At 40.6% G+C, this 20,241-nt stretch overlaps 2 protein-coding genes across 7 annotated transcripts in view; both read left to right on the forward strand.

Annotated features, from left to right (window-relative positions):
- LOC123999254 (homeobox protein Hox-B3a) overlaps positions 1 to 20,241 on the forward strand; it is a 56,934-nt gene that overhangs the window by 16,509 nt on the left and 20,184 nt on the right. For 2 of the 6 annotated variants that reach the window (XM_046304827.1, XM_046304828.1), the window contains exon 2: positions 15,271 to 15,469. The gene's annotated coding sequence lies outside the window, so the exon portion shown is untranslated. Of the gene's footprint in view, positions 1 to 996; positions 1,894 to 13,946; positions 15,470 to 20,241 lie in introns of those variants that run through there. The other 4 variants (XM_046304826.1, XM_046304825.1, XM_046304829.1 and 1 more) reach the window with 4 other exon arrangements.
- On the forward strand, positions 9,493 to 13,816 carry LOC123999257 (homeobox protein Hox-B4a-like). The gene is made up of 2 exons (XM_046304838.1): positions 9,493 to 11,090; positions 12,067 to 13,816. The coding sequence occupies exons 1-2, from the start codon at positions 10,667 to 10,669 to the stop codon at positions 12,393 to 12,395; spliced, it is 753 nt and encodes a 250-aa protein (XP_046160794.1). The 5' UTR covers positions 9,493 to 10,666; the 3' UTR covers positions 12,396 to 13,816.

The following is a 20,241-nucleotide window of genomic DNA, read 5'->3' on the forward strand; positions in this document are numbered from 1 at the left end:
GCTGATAGGGAGGTATTTTATTTCGGAAGTTCCTCAGAACTCGTCTACAGATCTCCAACTCTCATTAATTATTTTCTCTCAGATCTATCCCAATGTATTTTCAATATGGGGACGACTGGCCCTCTACCAGTATTTTCAACCGTCTGGACAGTTCTTGTTTGTAAGGACAGTTGTGCGTGCACATAATGCAAAATATTAATAAAAAAACATCTTTACGCAGTGGAATATTTACCAGGAGAGTTATTCAGAATCAACAGTTTTGGTTAGCATTACTCATATTCATGACAGGCCAAAATTAATTCACAAGGATATGGGTTTTATACGTCTAATGGCAACTTTTGCATTTGATAATCTGAAAATGGAAAATCCACCATAGGCTTCTCTATGAGCCCTATTTAAACTTATATTCATAGGACGAATAACAACATATCGAACTATGAGCAAACCGATGTAAACACGTTATTAATGTTTAGTTTCACAAGAATACCTATATTACAATAACGATTGCCAATTAGGTTAATATCAGATTATTTTCACTGGGACTACATTTAATTACACTTTCTCTTTTTACAAATATTTTCCCATACGGTAGACAATTTGAGAATCCAATATTGTCCAGTGGGATCTTAGGCCTAGTTCATGTGTTTTTTAACTCTCAATCCTACAGCGTCCTATTTATAATTTAAAAAATGAATATTGGGTTTCCGGTGTATTTTACTCTTGGCTCGTGGTGTGTGTGTGTGTATATATGTGTGTGTGTGTGTGTGTGTGTGTGTGTGTGTGTGTGTGTGTGTGTGTGTGTGTGTGTGTGTGTGTGTGTGTGTGTGTGTGTGTGTGTGTGTGTGTGTGTGTGTGTGTGTGTGTGTGTGTGTGTGTGTGTGTGTGTGTGTGTGTGTGTGTGTGTGTGTGTGTGTGTGTGTGTGTGTGTGTGTGTGTGAGCGCGTAACAGACCGAGGAAGTTCCAGCCAGTAAACAGGAAGGCGAAACTCTGGTCGCGAGGAGAGGTTAGGGCTTCCATTTAATTTTTCATTGGCTTCCTTATTATAATGATAGCCAACAGTCGGTCACAGAAGTAGTGCGCGACTTATGCATTTTTTTCCGCTTCAAAGTTGTCCAACGGGTTCACCGACCTAAACCCCCACGATGTCGACCACTTAGTTTTTTCATCATCCGTTTCCCGTTTAAGTAGGCTACATGTACATTTTGAACAGTCAGAGGCTTAGCATGAGCATAAAAGTTTGTAGATGTGTGGGTGAGTAACTAGGCGACAGCTTTTTCATTGCAAGGTGTGTGTGTTTTTACGTGTGGGGTGTGTTTTGGTTATGTGTAGGCACAACATGAGAGAGCAGAGAGAAGCGTATCGGTAAATGGGTATGACAAATTGTATTGTGGTTTTAACAGAAATTCTAAGATGTGTGTCACAAGCCTTGGTATTTTGCAGTGCTTTCAATTTGAGGCGTGTATATAGCCAATTTCATTTGAGTTTAAAGAGAACATGACTGACCTAAATAATCCTGAATTATGACTGAAACTTGTTAATGGAATTTGGAGAATTGCTGTTGCTTGTGTACCATACGAGCACGACTTTCCCTTTTGTCTGTGTCTCTACTGTTATTTGGTTTCACAAAAACCTCAACATCTTTCCGGTCTTTTCGATGGAGGACTCGTGTGCCACAATTTCGAACGTTTAAATTGCCATTTGAAACCGCGTAATGTGTTTTGCATATTGATAGGGGTAATCTGGGCGCATATCTCATCCATAATACATAGGGTGTCACCGCGAGGTCAGCAGACGAGCGACGCAAAGCGAGCTCTGAGTGCGCAGGCGCAACCACATTACAGCAAGCCCATCAAGTACCATGTTTACCCACCGACAGGGGGAAAAGGAATGAAGTAAGTTGTTCTTATTTACCTATTGTTTACCCGCTTCTGTATCCGCTTCTCAGGGTGAAATAGGTGTGTGTGTGTGGGGGGGGGGCGGACGAACGAAAATATCCTAAATGTGTCTTGCACGTGGGCCATGTAGTCTCCACGTTTGAGAGAGGACTTCAACGGAAACGCGCTGAGTACTACTATAAATCTGTTTGCAATTGCAGGCTGAGCAAATCTGATATTCCTTGCGTTGAGATAAGAACTTGATAACGCCAAATCCTTGTTAATATTCGCTAAGATTTATGATAAGGGGATCACCCTCCTGCAAATATTTGAGGTTGTATATCACCTATATTGGATGTGTATTCCATGCATGTTGAAGTTTAGTGATAACTGGAGGAAAGGGAATCTGTACATCATTTCATTACTTCAACATATTCCCTTCGACGGGCTATTAATTCATCCATAAACCGCAAGTTATATTTGTGCAACTTTTAAAATTCTTATGTAGGACTATGTATGTGCTTTTATTTGCATATTGCAGATGTGTAACATTTATTTCAATTCTAAACTGGTTGTTAATGTTTTGCGTCTTTCAATTATATCTATACAATAATTATTATTATTATTATAGTTTAACAATGAAAGTGGGCCATTATTGATCAAAATGTAATGTGTGAAAGACACGTACGATATACAGGACTGTTTCATGTGAATCGAATCTCACACTTTTACCATTTGATGTCAGCATTACAAAGTATTTTCCAATAAAGTTTAGTTAACCTTGGTGATCTTATTCTTCCTCGAAAACCACTTCACCATAATCCAACCATCCACCAACAACCTCTTTTCAAAAATACTTATACAACTTAATTGGTTTAATATCTTATTTTTATCTCAATTTTACGCATGGTGCATATCTTCATCAGGCTAAATGTTTTCTGGAGTAGGCCTTAAACCACAAACACAAAAAGCTGGATGTCTTCCCCTTGTAGTTATTTTTACACAATTAGATCTGTGCCAAGGAATATTCACTTTAAATGCAACTCTCTCCCATCGCCAGCAGAGCCCGCTTTAGACCAAGTTCATAGCCACGAGAGAGAGTTGTCCGCTTATCTTCCACCCACCCAGCGCTTCGACCATTTGAAACATAACAGTCGATAACCTAAACACTGTTCTTTACTAAAATAGCCCTCTCAACTGCGTAAAATTAAACTTCGATTCTACAAAGTGGAGACCACGAATCGAAACAGTCTTACTACAATACAAACAGCAATTCACGTCAGACTGTCTATCTCCCTGTTTTTCACCGCTTTGTTAACTACACGAAGGCAACAAGAAAATAAACCAGCAGTGTCTGTTAAAAGCAGTTTTGACATAAGAGAGTAAGCAACGTAGTCTCCCGGTCTTTCTCTTCTCCCCTGGCGCTAATAAAGGAAGTTGAATCCAGTATTGGTAGAATGGCTGTATAGCTAGCTGCATGGGGTCAAACAGTTGAGGGGTCAAAAGTTTACGTCGTGCGTGACTCTGCAGTCGGCTGTCGACTCTGTATTATAGACCAATTGCTTGGTGTCAAAGGCAAAGTGGGAGAGGAGAGGGAGGGATAGAGAGGAGGGGGCGCGAGGGAGGGGGCTATAGATTGTCTCATGCGCAAAGATGAGAGAAATGATAGAGAGAGGAGAGGGATAGGTGAAGGGCTGACCTTCGTGGTAACAAAGCAAGCCCCAGCGCGCGACGGAGAGAAAAACGGACGCTTAGATTGAGGGAAGAAACGGAAGGATTTGGTGACATTGGGGGTCTCTCACGCACAATGCAGGTGTTTGCTCTCCCCAAACGTCCTGTCACAGGGACAACGGGAAATATCTAATGGCTCGTGAAATAAAATTCTATTCATTTTCAACAGAATTAAGCAATATGTCTGTTGTTGTGGTGGTCTAGTTTACCTTTTGGCAAAGGATTTACGTACAGAACGAGAGTAAACTACCCATACATGAAATGCATGATGAGGAATTTTGATAATTTTCTCTAAAATAGCTCACGTCTCTTCATCGTATTGCAATTAAATGATAGGCTAGCATGTGTGGTTCTATGTTAATTCGTGGGTGTTTTAAAAAACATCACCATATAGGCCTAGATCTAGAATTATATAGTTTCCCTCTTTCCAGCATTGGATAATCAAAATAATAGGCCTTTCAATTAAGCACACCTCACTGACACTAGCCTATATATTTCCGCTTGTGTTGCATTCTTTTAGTGTCAGAAAGTTAGTTAATTGGCCTGTATGAGGACACTCGTCAGTTGAAAAAATATGGGAAATGACAAAGTAAAATGAATGATTTGCATTATTGTTATTACTTCTACTCTTCTAACACTACAACAACTGCAACTATTATACTTGTATTAGTCGTAGTTGTAGCAGCAGCTGGCAGTAGTGATGTGCAGTAAATCATTATGGTGTTAGTGTTACTGCCATGGTGGAGGTCAAATTATACAAGTAATAGGCTATAGTATAGGCCTAATAATACAAGTTGTTTTAAACTTGAATGTAGTGAAATATCTGAAATATCTGGATACGATCTGCGGTTATGAACCCCAGAGCCCTCCCTTCCCCTCTCTGTGCTTATCAGCGTAACGCCGTCAACAAACATTTGTATCTTGCTTACCATCTTAAAAATCCCTCACCTTATCTGATTTTCCGCTCAAAAAATAATGCGCACGGAGACAGAACCAACATCTTGAAAAATGAGTCTTTAGGCATCCTAAAGAAGGTTTACGTTATAAAGGCTGGAATCCTTATTGAGCAGGTTCATTATATTTCTAGACGCTACAATTGCATATGATGGTTTTCCCCTCACAAATGTCTTGGATTGTTTTTGTTTATGTCTATTTTAAGATAATGTATTTTGCAACCCCTGTAATAATTTAAACAAAACACAACGAAGTCTGTAGGCTACTAAAGGCGAATTGCAATGTAGATTATTTCAATAATCAAAAGAAGGAAATCACTCTGATCTGTTGAAAATGTAAATGTGTCACTTCCACAAAGAACTGCAGTAAACAGTGAAAATACAAGGAAAACATCCTGCGAAAGCATGGGTAAAGGATAGTGGTTGGCAGAAAAGGGATGTTTAGACAACGTTTTGTCCACATGGTGACAACTTTCCCTAGTAAGAATATCAAAGTTGAATACCTGGAATAAGGCTATCATACAATCTGGTTGACCTTTTGAACCCTAAAACACCACCCTTCAGCAAATTCATCAACAAAAAGGCCTCCATTTTTTTCTTTACGTAAACCTCTTTATCTACGTCGAGAACTTGAATGGGTGACTTTGGACATATTGTTGAGGTATGCTCAATGTTGGGGGGAGAAAAGAGAGAAGAGAGAAACGAGATAATTGATAATGCAGTAAATAAATAATTATGTTATTGGCAAACATTTGGCCTAATGGTAGAGTTTAGGATGATACAATTCTGGTTGGTCGGTATTTTGGCAAACAAATAAGTGCATAAGTGGTGAATAATTGTGTTAGAGAACATATCCCTATTGGAGTTCATCCGGAGTTCACTGAATTAATTTCAATTCCATTGTAGCTTGTGCGGTTGCCTAGCAGGGTATTGCCGTGAATTTTAATAACTGCAGTTTGCACACGGCTAGAGAAAGACAATAATATATGTAGCTATCGTAGCTTTACATTTTTCACTACGTCAAAAGATGTTGAGCTTAAACACGATGCGTGCGTCCCTAAAATGTCCAATGTAGGCCTATTATATATTTAGATGAAAATAAGACAAAAAGTGAGCACATATGTTAGATCCACAATACTCAATAAATCTAGTGTAAGGAAAGGGTATCGAATATCCTCAACTGCAATTACTTAATACTTTTAAATCGACATGTCGTGCATTTATGGTGAAATGTAGGCTATCAACTAACAATCAATTAATCAATTTATAAAATGTTAAACAAAGCATATACATTTTAAACAAGATAGATTTCTAAATGTTAGTCTACATTAACAATATTGTAGATCACGGTTTGTTAACTGCACATTTGGTTCCCCCCATTGTGCACAGGATATTTTATTTATGCAACAAAGAAAATTAAAATCACTATGCTTGAGTTGTTTTTCGGGCTTGGAAAGCCTTTTTGAATGAGCCCCCTTCCTAGTCCATTTTTCTTCAAAGTAATGACCTGGGCACAATTCTATATGACCGAGCAAGCTATGCATACATTACTATAGAAGTTGCGTGTGGGAGAGACCCAAAGAAGGGGTGAAACGCAGGTCAGCACGTCTAACAAATATTAAAATGTCCTCGGACTCTTGACACGCCTTGCTGTTTAACAAAGACTGCCAAACTGCGAGATTAATACGAAAACTTGAGTCCACAACAAAAATGCCTTAAAGCACCCGGTGGTTTGTCGCGTTCACAACAGTGGAGGGGTAATGTGCATTTTATTTTTTTAGATGTATTAGGTGGCATGCGGTGGTGTTGAGCAGGGGGATAGACTAGCCCTCTTTAGTCGCCCACCGCAAGGTTAAAGCGACTATGTCGCATTCGTTCGACTGAGGAAGCTGGTCTCCTGCTGTTTAATCGAATTATTTTCTTCCTCTTATAGTATGTGTAGTCTACGCGTCGGAGATTGGCTTGCGCCCTTTGGAGAGTTTAATGTCCGCCTGCCCATTGTCGCCCTATGCAACCGGAGTGAAGCTTAGGCGAACACCGCGGAAATGAGAGGTAGTTTCACGCAGAAAGGTATCACGGAGAGGTCACGGGCTAAACCTGTAGCGTTAGAGAAAGGAAAAGGGGGCTTCAGGGCTCACGGTACGGGGAAAGAGAAACAACGACTTGGAGAATCGACAATAACCGGAGTAAGACCGCGTCCTGTGTGCAGCAGGAGAGATAGGGAAAGGAGGGAATCGAAGACGAGATGAAATGTGCCAAGGAGAGAAGTAAGTAAGAAATTGGCGCTTCATTTACATATCGCGGTGTTCTCCATAGAGCAGGTGCTTGCCTGGGCGGACCACGTGCTTTGCACTGCGGTGAGTGGCACTGTTCCCCCTCCTTTCATATTCCGAGTAGTTATGACTTTAATTCAACCCATTGAGGCGCAGGACCCTGAGCACCGTATGGTGTTTTGGGGGTGAATATTTACCTTGGCTATAGTTTGTGGGTGCTCTCCTTGAATGCCTGTCGGTGTACACATTAACCCCCGAAGGGGCAGATGGCTCAGGGGTCCCAATGCCGTTCAGAGGGGATGGTTAAGGGGGTGAAGGCGAGGTCGTGGACTCCAGGGGGTGAAATGGCTAGAGTGGGCACAAGGGCTGGACATTCTCCCTTATGCTATGAAAACATATTGGTCCTATTTCTGTGCATTAGAATTTAGTCGCGTGACATAAGTATGATTAAGACTGTCTGGATTAAATTTGTTCATATTGTCCACATTGTATATGATTCATTCAGCCGCGATATAAAGAATTCCAGCTTTTTGAGGAGTAAGAAATAATAGACTGAGACAATGCAAGAAAAGGACGATTTGAGTGTTCAGGACATTGTTAAGGCCTATTTGTGAATTAAGCAGCCCAACGAACATGTAAACGCTAGGGGTGCTAAAGATTTCGTAATATAGATTTGGTTGTTTTTTCCCCCTCATTACAAAGTATGAAACGAACAAAGAGAATTTTGGTATAGAGAGGTTCACTTCGATTCCATCTACATTTTTTTCGTTCTTCTGAAATTACGTTGGCATTTGCGCAGTAATAGTTCCATAAATTGAAATTGGTCCCAAATTCCATAACAAAGAGCCCTTGCGATTTCTAAACAAAGACCCATCCAAAGAATAACCTATACTCATTGATATATGAACACTTTGATGTATATATATATATAGACTAAAATGGACACATGGGATTATGAATTATCAATATGCCTACTTTTTGCTTGTTTTATCGCTCTAACTTATTAGTGACCTATTAAATAATGGCACAATATAAGATATTTCAAATTATTTTAATTCTCCATCATATGAGTAGCCTACCACTGGTATCGGGTTAGATTATTAAATCATATCTCCTCATTAAATAAATAGCCTCAATAAATATATAAATATTCTCCATAATAAATATTTGAATATGTAAAAAATATATTTTCTAAGTCAATATTGCAATTTATTTGAAAAAATGTGTATGTGAATCTAATTTGAAATGCCTCTTACAGAGGATGGTTTGAGAAACATGCTTGAGGTTGAATGGAGGTGAAGGTCTTTGTTTTAATGTGTATGTACATTATTTTATTTTTGGAAAGTAAAAGCTGTGCTCAGAGACTATTTCACATGGAGCCTGGGCCTATCATTCTCAGGGGTAGCCTATACACACATTTAATCCGAAATATTTCAACATCGTTTGATAAGCATTTTAATATAACTCTGTAAGTCATTTACATATATAAAATGCCAACGCAACCTATTTCTATTAGGTATTGTTTACAACACATTTAACACAAATTTAGCTCTTACAATGAAGTCGACATCAAATGGTATTCTCTGTAGAAGATTATTGTGGTTCTAAATGCTGTCGTACACAGGTCTTACCTTGATAGTATTGATGATATGTTAGCCTTTTGTATATGGTCAATATGCTTGCTTCTTCGTAAGGTTTGAGTCTTGAGTAGCCAGAATGAGTGTATGTGTTTTTTTCCGGGACGTTTAAAATCGAAATGAGAGACTCTGAGCGTGTTGTGAGGGGGATACTTGTTAAAAAGGTCGTAAATTCTGCTGTGCTGCTTTAAGGATGTGAGAGGAGTTGGCCACTTCTTCCTTCGTGCATATTTTATTGTTTTATATACCCTACATCCGGATATTGCCGTTTGAGTGGTGTTTGCCGGTGACTTGTAAACAAAAATGACCTGTCATAAAAAAAACAAATGTTGTATTATAGCCTGGGCTCGAGCATCGGTTGACCTTTCTGAAGTTTGACTCACTTGAGCTTTCTTACTATGTGTATCGTTGCTTGTCAATATTGTGTACAGTAGTCGATAAGGAGCTGGCTATCTTATCATCCCGCACACCCTCAAGTTTATTCACTTGGCTTTTGTTCGCTCTGCATTGTCAAATATATTACTGGCTTCGGTTATAAACGAGCTACCCTTTCTCTTTTAATTGTAGAAGTGTGAGCTTCAGTCTCCCCTGAATATTAATATTTTTTAAACCCAATTACTTTCACTGATTTGCTCTTACTATTCTTTTGTGGTTACTCAAAATCACAATGCCATTCACCTATTGTGCAATATATTTTGGTGAGTCATGATGTCTTTTTCAAAACATAAATGCATAGAAGAAACCAATGTGAATGTGTAAAGTTGATCCCTGCACATCACGAGCTAGCTATGTTTGCGAGCAAAGCACCTTTCATTATGTAGTGCTGTAGCACATTGCTGACACACTTGAAGGAAGCCTGCTTTGGGCGTTGCACGTTGACATGACGCAGTCAAGGTGAGAAGCCCCTTTCAATACCTGTCCGGAGAATACCTGTCATCTATATATACCCTGTAGATCCGGATTTGTGTGAACAGACTCACGGTCACAAATTCGTATCTAAGGGAGTATGTAGTTGATGTATACACTACAAGCCATCGATGGATACAGACGACTGCCAGTTGATGTTTATTTTGAATTGTGTTGTACCATTAGGATATCTTATCCCAATGTAGGCTAATGGGGTGAGATACTTTGTTATTGTTTTTCATTGTTGATCATTTCAGTGGAAAAGGTGAACCGAACGTTATAATGGGTTTTATTTGCCATGTTAATCTGTCAAGTGCTGTGATTTGCTTGTCTTCCACTGAAAAGCGTATTCACTGTGCCACCATTTCGATTGAGAAACAGTCAATTTGGACAACAAAGGAGTTTTATCGCATGATCACTCACCATGCATGGAGCCTTATTCCATCGATAACGTTGCACGTGTTAGGAGAATGGAGCCCTGATGAGGACCAAAACTATTATTCGGTTGGCAATGCAAGGGCGCGTGGTCTCAATTACTATGCAAGGTAGGTGTGTAAATTGGTGTGCAGGATAAACGTGGTGTTTAGGGGGGACTGACGGTGAACTCGCTTTAATGCAAGGGTCTAGCTGTGATTTAGGAGGCTTTGTAACCTGAATTAGTTGATGAATTTTCTATCGATCCTAAACAAGCCTAGATTCATCTCTGACAGCCTTCTGCTGCACGCAGAGCACGCCAGGGCATTCTCTCACCATTATTGGGGAGTGCATTTAAAAGCTTGGCAAGAACGAGCACACGGCATCACTTTTCCCAGCCCTTGTTTTCAAAAGCTCCAGCCAAAAGAAGAAAAAAATAGTGAGTGAATATGGCTTAACTATCAAGCTTGGGACGCAACTCGGTTCTTGTTTATGTACTGTATCACGAATTGGACAGGTGAGGGGGGTTGGTTAGTTGATCTGCTCTGTAGACGCTTGGAAACTCCGGTGGTATGTATTTCTGGCGTGTCTGCTTCAGGTTGTTATTGTTTTGATTCGTGCTTTTCGCGAGCGTGCAAGTGTGCAAAAAAGTATGCAACATTCGGATGCCACAAAATATGCCCAGATGATGTGCGGGTATGGCTAATCCTATTTCCTTATCCGGGAATCGTCAGGATCCACGCCATTGGCTCCTGCTGTCACATGGATTCTTAACTTTGTTCACTTGACAGAAGTAGGAGGGTTCTACGAAACAGGAAAACGAGTAAAGCGATAGATATAAATTTTAGTATATTTTGTGTGCAATTCAAAGAAATTAATGGCCATGAGTTCCTATTTGATCAACTCAAACTATGTGGACCCCAAGTTTCCACCCTGCGAGGAATATTCACAGAATGACTACCTACCCAGTCACTCTCCGGACTACTACAGCGCCCAGAGGCGAGAGCCTGCTTTTCAGAATGAGTCGATCTACAACCAGCGGTCAGGCTGCGCCGACCCGCCTTACACAACGTGCCAAGGTCCGGGGCAGCCCACGGTGGTGATATCTCCACGGGGTCACGTCCTCCCCCCAGCCGGACTCTCAACCCCTGTCCCGGAGCCTAGCCACCATTGCGACTCCGTAACTCCAAGCCCTCCACCCGCCTGTGGCCAGAATCCCCTCAACCAAAGCCCTTCCACGGCCAGCTCTCGCAAGGATCCCGTGGTTTACCCCTGGATGAAAAAAGTCCACGTAAACATCGGTAAGTGCTGCTAACTTCTCCCTAGTCTGCGTCTTTGTGAGCCTGAATCAGTTTACCTAAGGTGGGAAGCTTAGTGTTCGGTGCTAAATCTCTCTCCCCTCGTGAAGTAACCCTTGGTCTAGATTTACGATCGGCTGTTTGCAGGGCAATATAATTACATCCACCATAAATTTTTATTGCACTTCTTCGCCAAGTACCTTTGAAGTCTATGCAACCTAGCCCTTCTAATTTCCTCCTAAAATTGGTTTTATGACGACTCGACTATCCCATAAGTTAAGTTTTATGCTTTGGTAATTTGATTTTAAGTGGTTGGATGTACAAACGTGTAAATTCCTCTGTCGCCTCTATTGTTCATGGAAAACTTTTATGGAAGCTAAAATATTCATATTTATGGAGACTTCAGTAAAACACTGATGGTAAAGGCAAATAGTTGAAATCTATTATAGACCCACACAACTATTCTGCAATAATTAGAGTGTGTGCTTTGAGAACTAGGGCATGCATTCAGACAACGACAAATGAGACTATTGTAAAGTCACTGTTTAAAGACTTTGCCCTGTGCATAATACCAGCGCCATACTCCAGAAATTCAAAATGAAGGAGTTAGGGCCTTACTTTTAGATAGGTTATTAAGTTTGTATTTCATTAGGCTTTTTGTGGGTACAATCCACTGTGTTTTGTCTTGTTTTGAATTAGTTGAATCATTATCCAGCACCCATTCAGACTATAATAACACCCTCATGCGCCCCTCATTCACAGTGAACGTAAAGAAAATACAATGAGCATCCATGGACGTAGGCTTAACAAGGTTATGTCTATATAGGCCTACCCTGTGACACGTTCTGAGGCCGATTTAATATAATATTTTAAAAAACAAACATTTGAGCTGTGATTGAATTATATTTGTTTCGGCCTACAAATGCGATACATGTGTGTTTTGGGGATGGCCTGTAATATATAGCTCTCTGTCCCACAGTGAATCCAAATTACACAGGGGTGGGTGAGCCCAAGCGCTCGCGGACAGCCTACACGCGACAGCAAGTCCTGGAGCTGGAGAAAGAGTTCCACTACAATCGCTATCTGACCCGGAGACGCAGAGTGGAGATCGCCCACACCCTGGTTCTGTCCGAGCGCCAGATCAAAATCTGGTTCCAGAACCGGCGGATGAAATGGAAGAAAGACCACAAGCTGCCCAACACAAAGATCCGCTCCAACAATAACTCCAACAACACAAACTCGCAAAGCAGCGGGCTCGCGTTGGGGAGTTCTCAGAACCGAACCAGCGGGCCACCACCGAGCCTATAGCCTCCACCCTCCCCTAACCATCCACCATCCACCCACCATGCACTTTGAAACCTCCGTTTCTGGAGTGGGATACATGGATTCCACCATGTTTTTACCTCCCCTCTTTAATTCAATTACAGGGATAGAACATGTGGGGGGAAAGAGAAGGGGGAGTAAAAAACGAAGAAGAGTAAATGTGTATCTCAAAAAATGTAGAAGGGGAGACGATTCAAACACAAACACTTCCAATGATGTGTTCACAACCTGATCCAGTTCCCTTTTTTATCCCGTGCCCCTCTCCTACTGTCTCTCTCTCTCTCTCTCTCTCTCTCTCGTTCTCTCTCCCCCTCCATTAGAACAGAAGGCGGCAGATACTTTTCAGATTTGGTGAAGATGGATCCGTGTTTCATCTTTAATCATGCCAAACTCGGCGCCATTTGTCATGTTTACTCTGCAGTACAAAGGATGAACCGTGGGCCTGCCCATTACCTCGACGTCCAACGTTGTGTTTAATAAATGAGCCCTCTTGTTTCGTCAAGAGCCGTTTTCTTACTCCTTTTTCTCTCCTCAATACTAAACAATACACCGACTATGTTCTCCGAACATGAAGTTTTTTTGTAAGAGAAAATATAGCTGAATCTCAGTTATATTCTATGTTTATATATTAAGACTGACAACGATTGTGAGGTCCGTTGCTAGTTCATTTTGACAGGGACTCGTTTTTCCTTCTTTGTTTCTAGCAAAGACAGGGTGCATTTGAACAAAAGATGGTAAATCACGGTATTAACAAAGGACAGTCGTCGCAGTGGAATGATGGAGCTGGACTTATAGAATACTTACATATATGAACCAAAATCTGGTACAGACCTACCTAAGCATTATAAACACAGCACTACAATGTACTACCTAGCTATTATAATTACCTCAGTTGTACTTATGTTCATTATTTTCTTGCCTTGTGTTATGAAGTGACAGGTTGAACTCATTTTAATTTTGTGGCAAGTATCTGCAATACGAACATATTCATTTCTTGTAAGTGAAATGTAATTTAAGCAATTTTGTTGGCCAGAGTTGTAAAGAGAAAAAGGTGCGTATATTGCATGACTGAATACACATTTATTTGATATTTTATCTTTCTCTGTCTGGTATCCTTTCTTGGCACAAACATGCGCACACACTCCCTATTTCTTTCGCCCTCTCTCTGTCTCTATCTCTCTCTCTCGCTTTCTTCTCACCATGTGCCATTTTGGGTATTTTATTTGTATGTGTTCCTTTTATTTACATTCCAAAGATCAGTCCTGTCGCTGATAATGTCGAAATTTTAGTTTTTTCTTCCTCCATATTTGAATGTTGCTCTTTTTCTGCTCTTTCTCCTCAGTGTCTACCTATTATTTGTAAATAGCTATAGAAATGTAATAAATGCCTGAAAAAGCATCCATCTATCCTCTTTGTGTCCTCCTTTCCCTCTGCCTCTGTTTCCCCAATGCTATGGGTCCAAAAGATACTGAGATAAGTCGCTCTCTTCAGACCAGCTCCTTTAATAGTAAGGGATGTGTAAAAAAAAAATCAATTTAATTTCGTCTTCCCATGGTGGGTTTTCGTTTGCCTTTCTTTGTAGCCTGTCTTTAAAAAAAATCACTGAACATCTCCGTGGTGATTTATATCTTATGGTCATGAGTGATCCTGGTACATTATGCCTTGTAATCTCGTTTTAAATCACAAACCCCTTCGTTTCACTCTCTTCTCTCGTTAATTTAACGGTGCTCACTGGTGCTGAAAACAGCCTGAAAATATGGATCCTCGTTCTGAAAAAAATGCTAAATAGGTTCTCGGCTCGTGGGCTTTTAATGCTTTAATGAGTCTAATTTTTGCACAACAGTTTCTCGGTGTTTGCTGGCTCGCTGTGTATTTTTTTAAATTACAAAGGAGCGAGTCGGTGCCATAGCTCAAACCCTGACAACCAAATAGATAATCAAGAAGACAAATGGCTTCTTTTGGAAGGCGCGGCTCTTGTATTAATTTTCATTTTCTTCTCTTAGAGCAGGTATCGAAAATATAGAGCAGGAGAAAATAACATTCCGTTTGGGTGTTAAACTTTTAAACAAAAGTGTGGCCTCAAATTGGTCTGCTCACATTCTGTGGAAGAGAGAATATTTTCTATTACTTGCTGGTAGATGTAAGCCCTTGTGCCATATAGCCTCCTCCAATCACTTGATGTGATTATATTTCTCACCATATATTTATGAAATGCCTTTTGAAAACCCCCAGCGTCCTACAGGCCTAAGCTATGCCTCAAGACATTGAAGCAAGTCCAGATAAAGATACACGCATGGTACCATTGAAATACATACAATGTGATAGGCCTACTATCGAATTCGTTCCTAGTATTTTTGAATCCGCTCTTTTTTAAGTTCTAAAATGTGTTTTCGCGTGAAACTGATGGTAGGCACTACAGCTCACACACATAGATGCACACCATTGATTTTCATGTGGGGCCTTAGGCAATGTCTCTATACTTCTCAGATGGCATGTGATATTATGTCCAAATGTTGTTATATTCACAACAGTTCAAACGTCGTTTATTTGAATAGATACATTGGTCCCCACGCACATGTGTCTTCACACAAAAAGCCCCCAAGCACTTGCATAGTAAAATAAATGAATTTGCGTGTGACATCACATACAATATGCACCTTAGAATTCTATTCTTATCCTTTATTTTTATTTTTTAACTTCTGCTTTCGGAGGGTGAATAGGGCCGAACAGATTTCTAAGGGGCCCCAAAAGTTCACCACCATTATTTGCGGACAGAGCCAAGAAAAATGTGAAAATTATACAGAAAAATCATTAATCACCTCTTCTCTTTAAACACTTCTTTTCCTCTATTGTCATTCAGCAGCACAACTGCACGGACCTTCTGCTAGGAGGGGTGAGGAGTCTTGGAAGACACTTGAAGATACCCCCCCCCCCTTCTCAACCCACCACCTTCTTTTTGACCAAGACTTGCCACAAGAAAACTTTTTTCTTGAAGAAAATCCCCATAGAATCCCAACGCATTGAGAATCTTTGCATTACCAAGGATGGCAGCGACGAAGGTAATGACTTTTGTTTCGTTGGTTTGCTTTGGTTGGAGTTGTATTGCTTTATAGCCCTTGCTTTCACAGCCGGGTAACAGGCGCGCATTTGTTGTGTTCGGGGGGAAGGCTAGGTAGGTTTTATGGTCGCTTTGATATAGTGTGGGGGCTTTTGGAGCCATGCTGTTGTGTATCCATGATCGGTGTGGAGGGTAGAAATGAAGTTGCGTTTTCCTGAGAATTTGTGCAACTGTTTACTTCCCTTGGGCTCCAAGCGTCACCTCTGAAATGGTATTAACATGTCAGACGTCTCTCTCGCTCACCCCCTTCCTCTCTTGCTCTCTCCATTTGTTTCTTATTTCAATGGGCCTATGGTTTTAGTACATTATATATATGGATATTGGTGCGTAGCCTTTGTAATAGGCCTACACCCTCATGCATAATGTTGGCCTTTTGGAATGGACAGCATCCATGTCTTCAAAGCTTGACACTGCATTCTTCCAGGGTTAGGATATTTACATTATTAGAATACTGTCCTATAATTGGCCTATTTATATATTTTCGAATTGAATATACTTTTTTAGTGTTACCTGCAGTTAGATTTGAATTTGAATATGAAGGCTAAGTCCTGTCGTTTGTATACAGGTGCGTGAATGCAACAGAGGCCTGGCTATGAGTAATTAGAGGATCAATTGGTCAACCCAAAAGAACGATTCATGGGGGGATACCGAGTGCTAAAAAATAATAATTGACTTCGAAATAAACGACTTGTAGCACATCTCTGCAGCGCTATTGCATTTAGTAGTTTGCTTAGATGAGCACGAATGCCTCAGAAGTGCGTTCACTGCTGGTTGACTCATTCAAATCAATCTCTGTGGATATATATAAAAAAGTCCAAAGGTTTTGCTATGGCTTCTGCTCCCTCTGCAGGTCTGTGTGTCATGATGCGTGTTGAAGTAACCGAAACACATTGTAAAGATATAGGGACTGGTATCGAAGAGAGAGGCAGAGAGAAAATAATCGATGGGTGGAATTGACAACAGAATCGCCTGGCCGAGCGCGAGTTCAACCAGGGGACAGTCACAGACTGACCCTTGGTACCCCTTGACCCCTCGCAGACTGGACACCGCTCCATGTTACATTTCCAACAAAGACCCCGGGCGAGTTAGTCATAACACCGCGGCCAGGTCACTGTAACCTCGGGGCACGGTGCTATCTCGTCTCAGACACCCACGTAAACCAAACAGGGCCTTAAGAAAACAGACAGTGGTGCCCTTCACCAGAGCTATGGATAATTTTTTTCTTTCTCGTTCCCCTCAGATTCAGAAATATATAGGCTAAGCCTCTGGTTGCTTTCGGAGACGTTTGAGTTGTGTCTCACATCTCCTTGATAGGCCTCGCTATGAGTGAGACTGTACATTTCAGCAGCTTCAGCTTTACACAGGAAGTCATGGGGTTTAATACCCCCCTCCCTCTTCCCCCAGATACGACTACTATACGGTATGCCAACGCCTTGCATTGTATCATGCTCCCTCAGTCCCTCTCCAGCCCCGCTCCCTCTCTCCTTGGCCCTAAAACTACTCCAAGATTTGTTGGAAGCCTCTGCGCTTGGCCCGGAGAGCTGCGGTGGTGTGGTGCCTGTTTCAGATCACACCGCTAATTGCGAAACAAATAGCCTCCGCGCATTGCTGAATTATTATTGTGGACAGCCATGGAGCGGAGGTCAGCGCCATGTAGTCACATAGATATATAGCTAACGCACGCGCACTTTGTGTGCAAAAGCTGGAAGCGTATTTTTTTAAAGGAGACATTATTAAGTAAAGCAAAGCACCATTGTTACTGCTGCCAGCAACGACCCCCTTCTAACCCACTGTCCACTAATACATAGTACAGTATAACGTTTTACTGTATTATATGTGTAGGGTGTTGTTTTGTGAACACTAATGCCTCAGCTTACATTCATTGTGCACAAATGTTAACTTGCACAAGCTACCTAGAATAGTGGTTGTTCTCTTTGGACTCTTTTCCCTTTTCATTGTGGACCCATGGGCTATTACTGAATGTGTGGCTCAATATGATGCTGTTTCATCATATAATCACCAAATGCGGAAGGTGAAAATAAAAGTAAAGTTCCATGTTACTATTTTAGCGAATAAGTTTTGGTTTCAAGGCTTGTAATGCATGATAATAATGGATAATACAATGAATAATATCCTATCTATAGCATACCTCTAGCTGGCCTCTTTACTACTCTATTACTTAGCCTACTACTACTATTATTATTAGAGCCTGCTACTGCTACTACTAGCTGCTACTACTACTAGCTACTACTACTACTACTAGCTGTTACTACTTTAAGAATACTGATATTATTACAGCCTACTACTGCTACTACTATTACTCGCTGCTACTACTTTAAGAATACTGATATTATTATAGCCTACTACTGCTACTTGAATTATACTGCTAATGATAATAGCACAAATAATGACAGACAGACAGACAGACAGACAGACAGACAGACAGACAGACAGACAGACAGACAGACAGACAGACAGACAGACAGACAGACAGACAGACAGACAGACAGACAGACAGACAGACAGACAGACAGACAGACAGACAGACAGACAGACAGACAGACAGACAGACAGACAGACAGACAGACAGACAGACAGACAGACAGACAGACAGACAGACAGACAGACAGACAGACAGACAGACAGACAGACAGACAGACAGACAGACAGACAGACAGTAAATACATACAAAGGCTACAGTACATACACTAACATTATCCATAATTCATCTTTATAATTATGATCGCAACGTCAATACCTTGATACCGTTCATCATGTAGGCCTACCTTCATGTTTTATCATATTTCAGACTGGCTTCCATAGATTTAGAATAGTTTTCAGAAGCATACAGTATTGATTAAAACATACCTAAAATAACTTTAGTATAATGGCAGGTTATGTTACATACTGGCTGGATGCTGTCCTATGGAGTCCATGTCCTTCTCAGAATATATTTGAAAAAAGATTGTGTGTGTCCTGCCGGCTCTGACAGATTTACGATCCCCAATAAACGCCGGGATGTTGGGCTTCGTAAATCAATCTCTGCTTCCCCATATAAACCTATCCTTTAGCAAAACGTTGTGTTTACATAGCCAAACTTCAGCTTTGATTTTCATGGACTGCTGTTTGATATTTTTGTAGATTTATTTTGATGATTATTATTATGATGTCTTCTGTAAGCAATAGTAACCCACATATAACCAATTCTTTATTTACACAGTATTTCAATTGCTTTTTTTTATGGACACTTCAGTTTTTATGTGCAGTTTTATTCAATTCTAGAGTGATTAGGTTAATCATTTACAAGGATAAGGCTTTTGGGTGTTCCCATCGATCACGGACTTTTCTTAGACCTTTTCTTGCAATGTATCCCCCCCCCCTATTATTAGGCTATTATTAGGCCTATATAATCATCACTATTATTCTAATTAAGCTATTGGTGTTGTTGTTGATATCAATATTATTATAACAATTAGGCTACACAATATGGTGCCATTTTTTGTGAGTAGTATTCGTTTGTTGTTCTTATTGTGGTAATCTTTGTTGCGATTGTATGGGCCTACTGTGATCAGTATAATTTATAGCCATCATTAATAGTGCTATCACCCCTGCAAATATTTGATTTCAATTATGTGTGAAATCTTTTGGAACTCCTTGAAATGTGTTGTCAGTTTTGGATTTCTATGTTTCCCAGTCGTATTGTTCTACTCTGCCATCCGCATGTAGGCCTATATATCGCGTGCATTGTTCACATTTCCCCCGACCGCAAATATTTCAAAGAACCTGCTGGGCAATGTTATAGCTGCAAAATAGCTTATCTACACAGCGTTGATTTCTTTCCTAAATAGTTCTGGGTAATTACATTTGATATCAAACCCGTTTGTGCCTTTTTCCCTTCAAGCTGTTTCATTTCTTGTTTACGATATTCCTGGGGAAAAGGGAAGCAGCTTCAGTGTTCTGTTGTTCTCTGGTACTCGCAGGCACAGCACCAAGTCCTGCTATTGTTTGACCTTCAGGATTCTCCTTTAGACATAGCTGCATGGGTTTGTTGGACACAGCCCCAGGTCTATTGTTCTGAGTGAGTGCAATGGCAGAGCACACCAAAGGATTGGTACCATTGTTGCTAAGTGCTTGCGGCAGGGTCTCTCCCCATACAACTCTCTCCTTTCTGCCGCGTGCTACCTGTCTTTTATTCGCTCCATAATGGTCCCTGTAAAAATGAATCACCCTCGTGCCACGGGCTTCCACCAAACGTGTTAATAATTAGATGCCTGCTATTTAGAGATCTCGTTGGCGCAGCTATGTGTGCCATCACTTCACAACTCCTATCGAAGTCATTCGAAAATAAGGATACCACAAAAAGGTAGTTGTTTTCTTTGATCTTTTAGCAATTTTGCGGTATTGAATCACCATCAGTAACGATAGTGTTATTATGAAATTGTCTGTGGGTGAAAGAGCGTATTCAACGATTTCATTTCTTCCAGAATGGCCAAAGATGTATTTAATTATTGTGTAAACAAAAGATCTGTGCAAACCAACAAGGGCTTCAACGAATAACACGACATCAATAAAATCAACAATAGACCAAGCAAACAAGTTAATACAACATTGGCTTTTAGTGTACCCCTTCTGTGCATACATCTATATCTAAATAAGGATGTCTTGTTTTTAATCGAAATAAAAACACCCTTATCTCGAAATACATAAACAGGG

Source organism: Oncorhynchus gorbuscha, linkage group LG16 (genome assembly GCF_021184085.1).
Source record: "Oncorhynchus gorbuscha isolate QuinsamMale2020 ecotype Even-year linkage group LG16, OgorEven_v1.0, whole genome shotgun sequence".
NCBI classification, from domain to species: domain Eukaryota; kingdom Metazoa; phylum Chordata; class Actinopteri; order Salmoniformes; family Salmonidae; genus Oncorhynchus; species Oncorhynchus gorbuscha.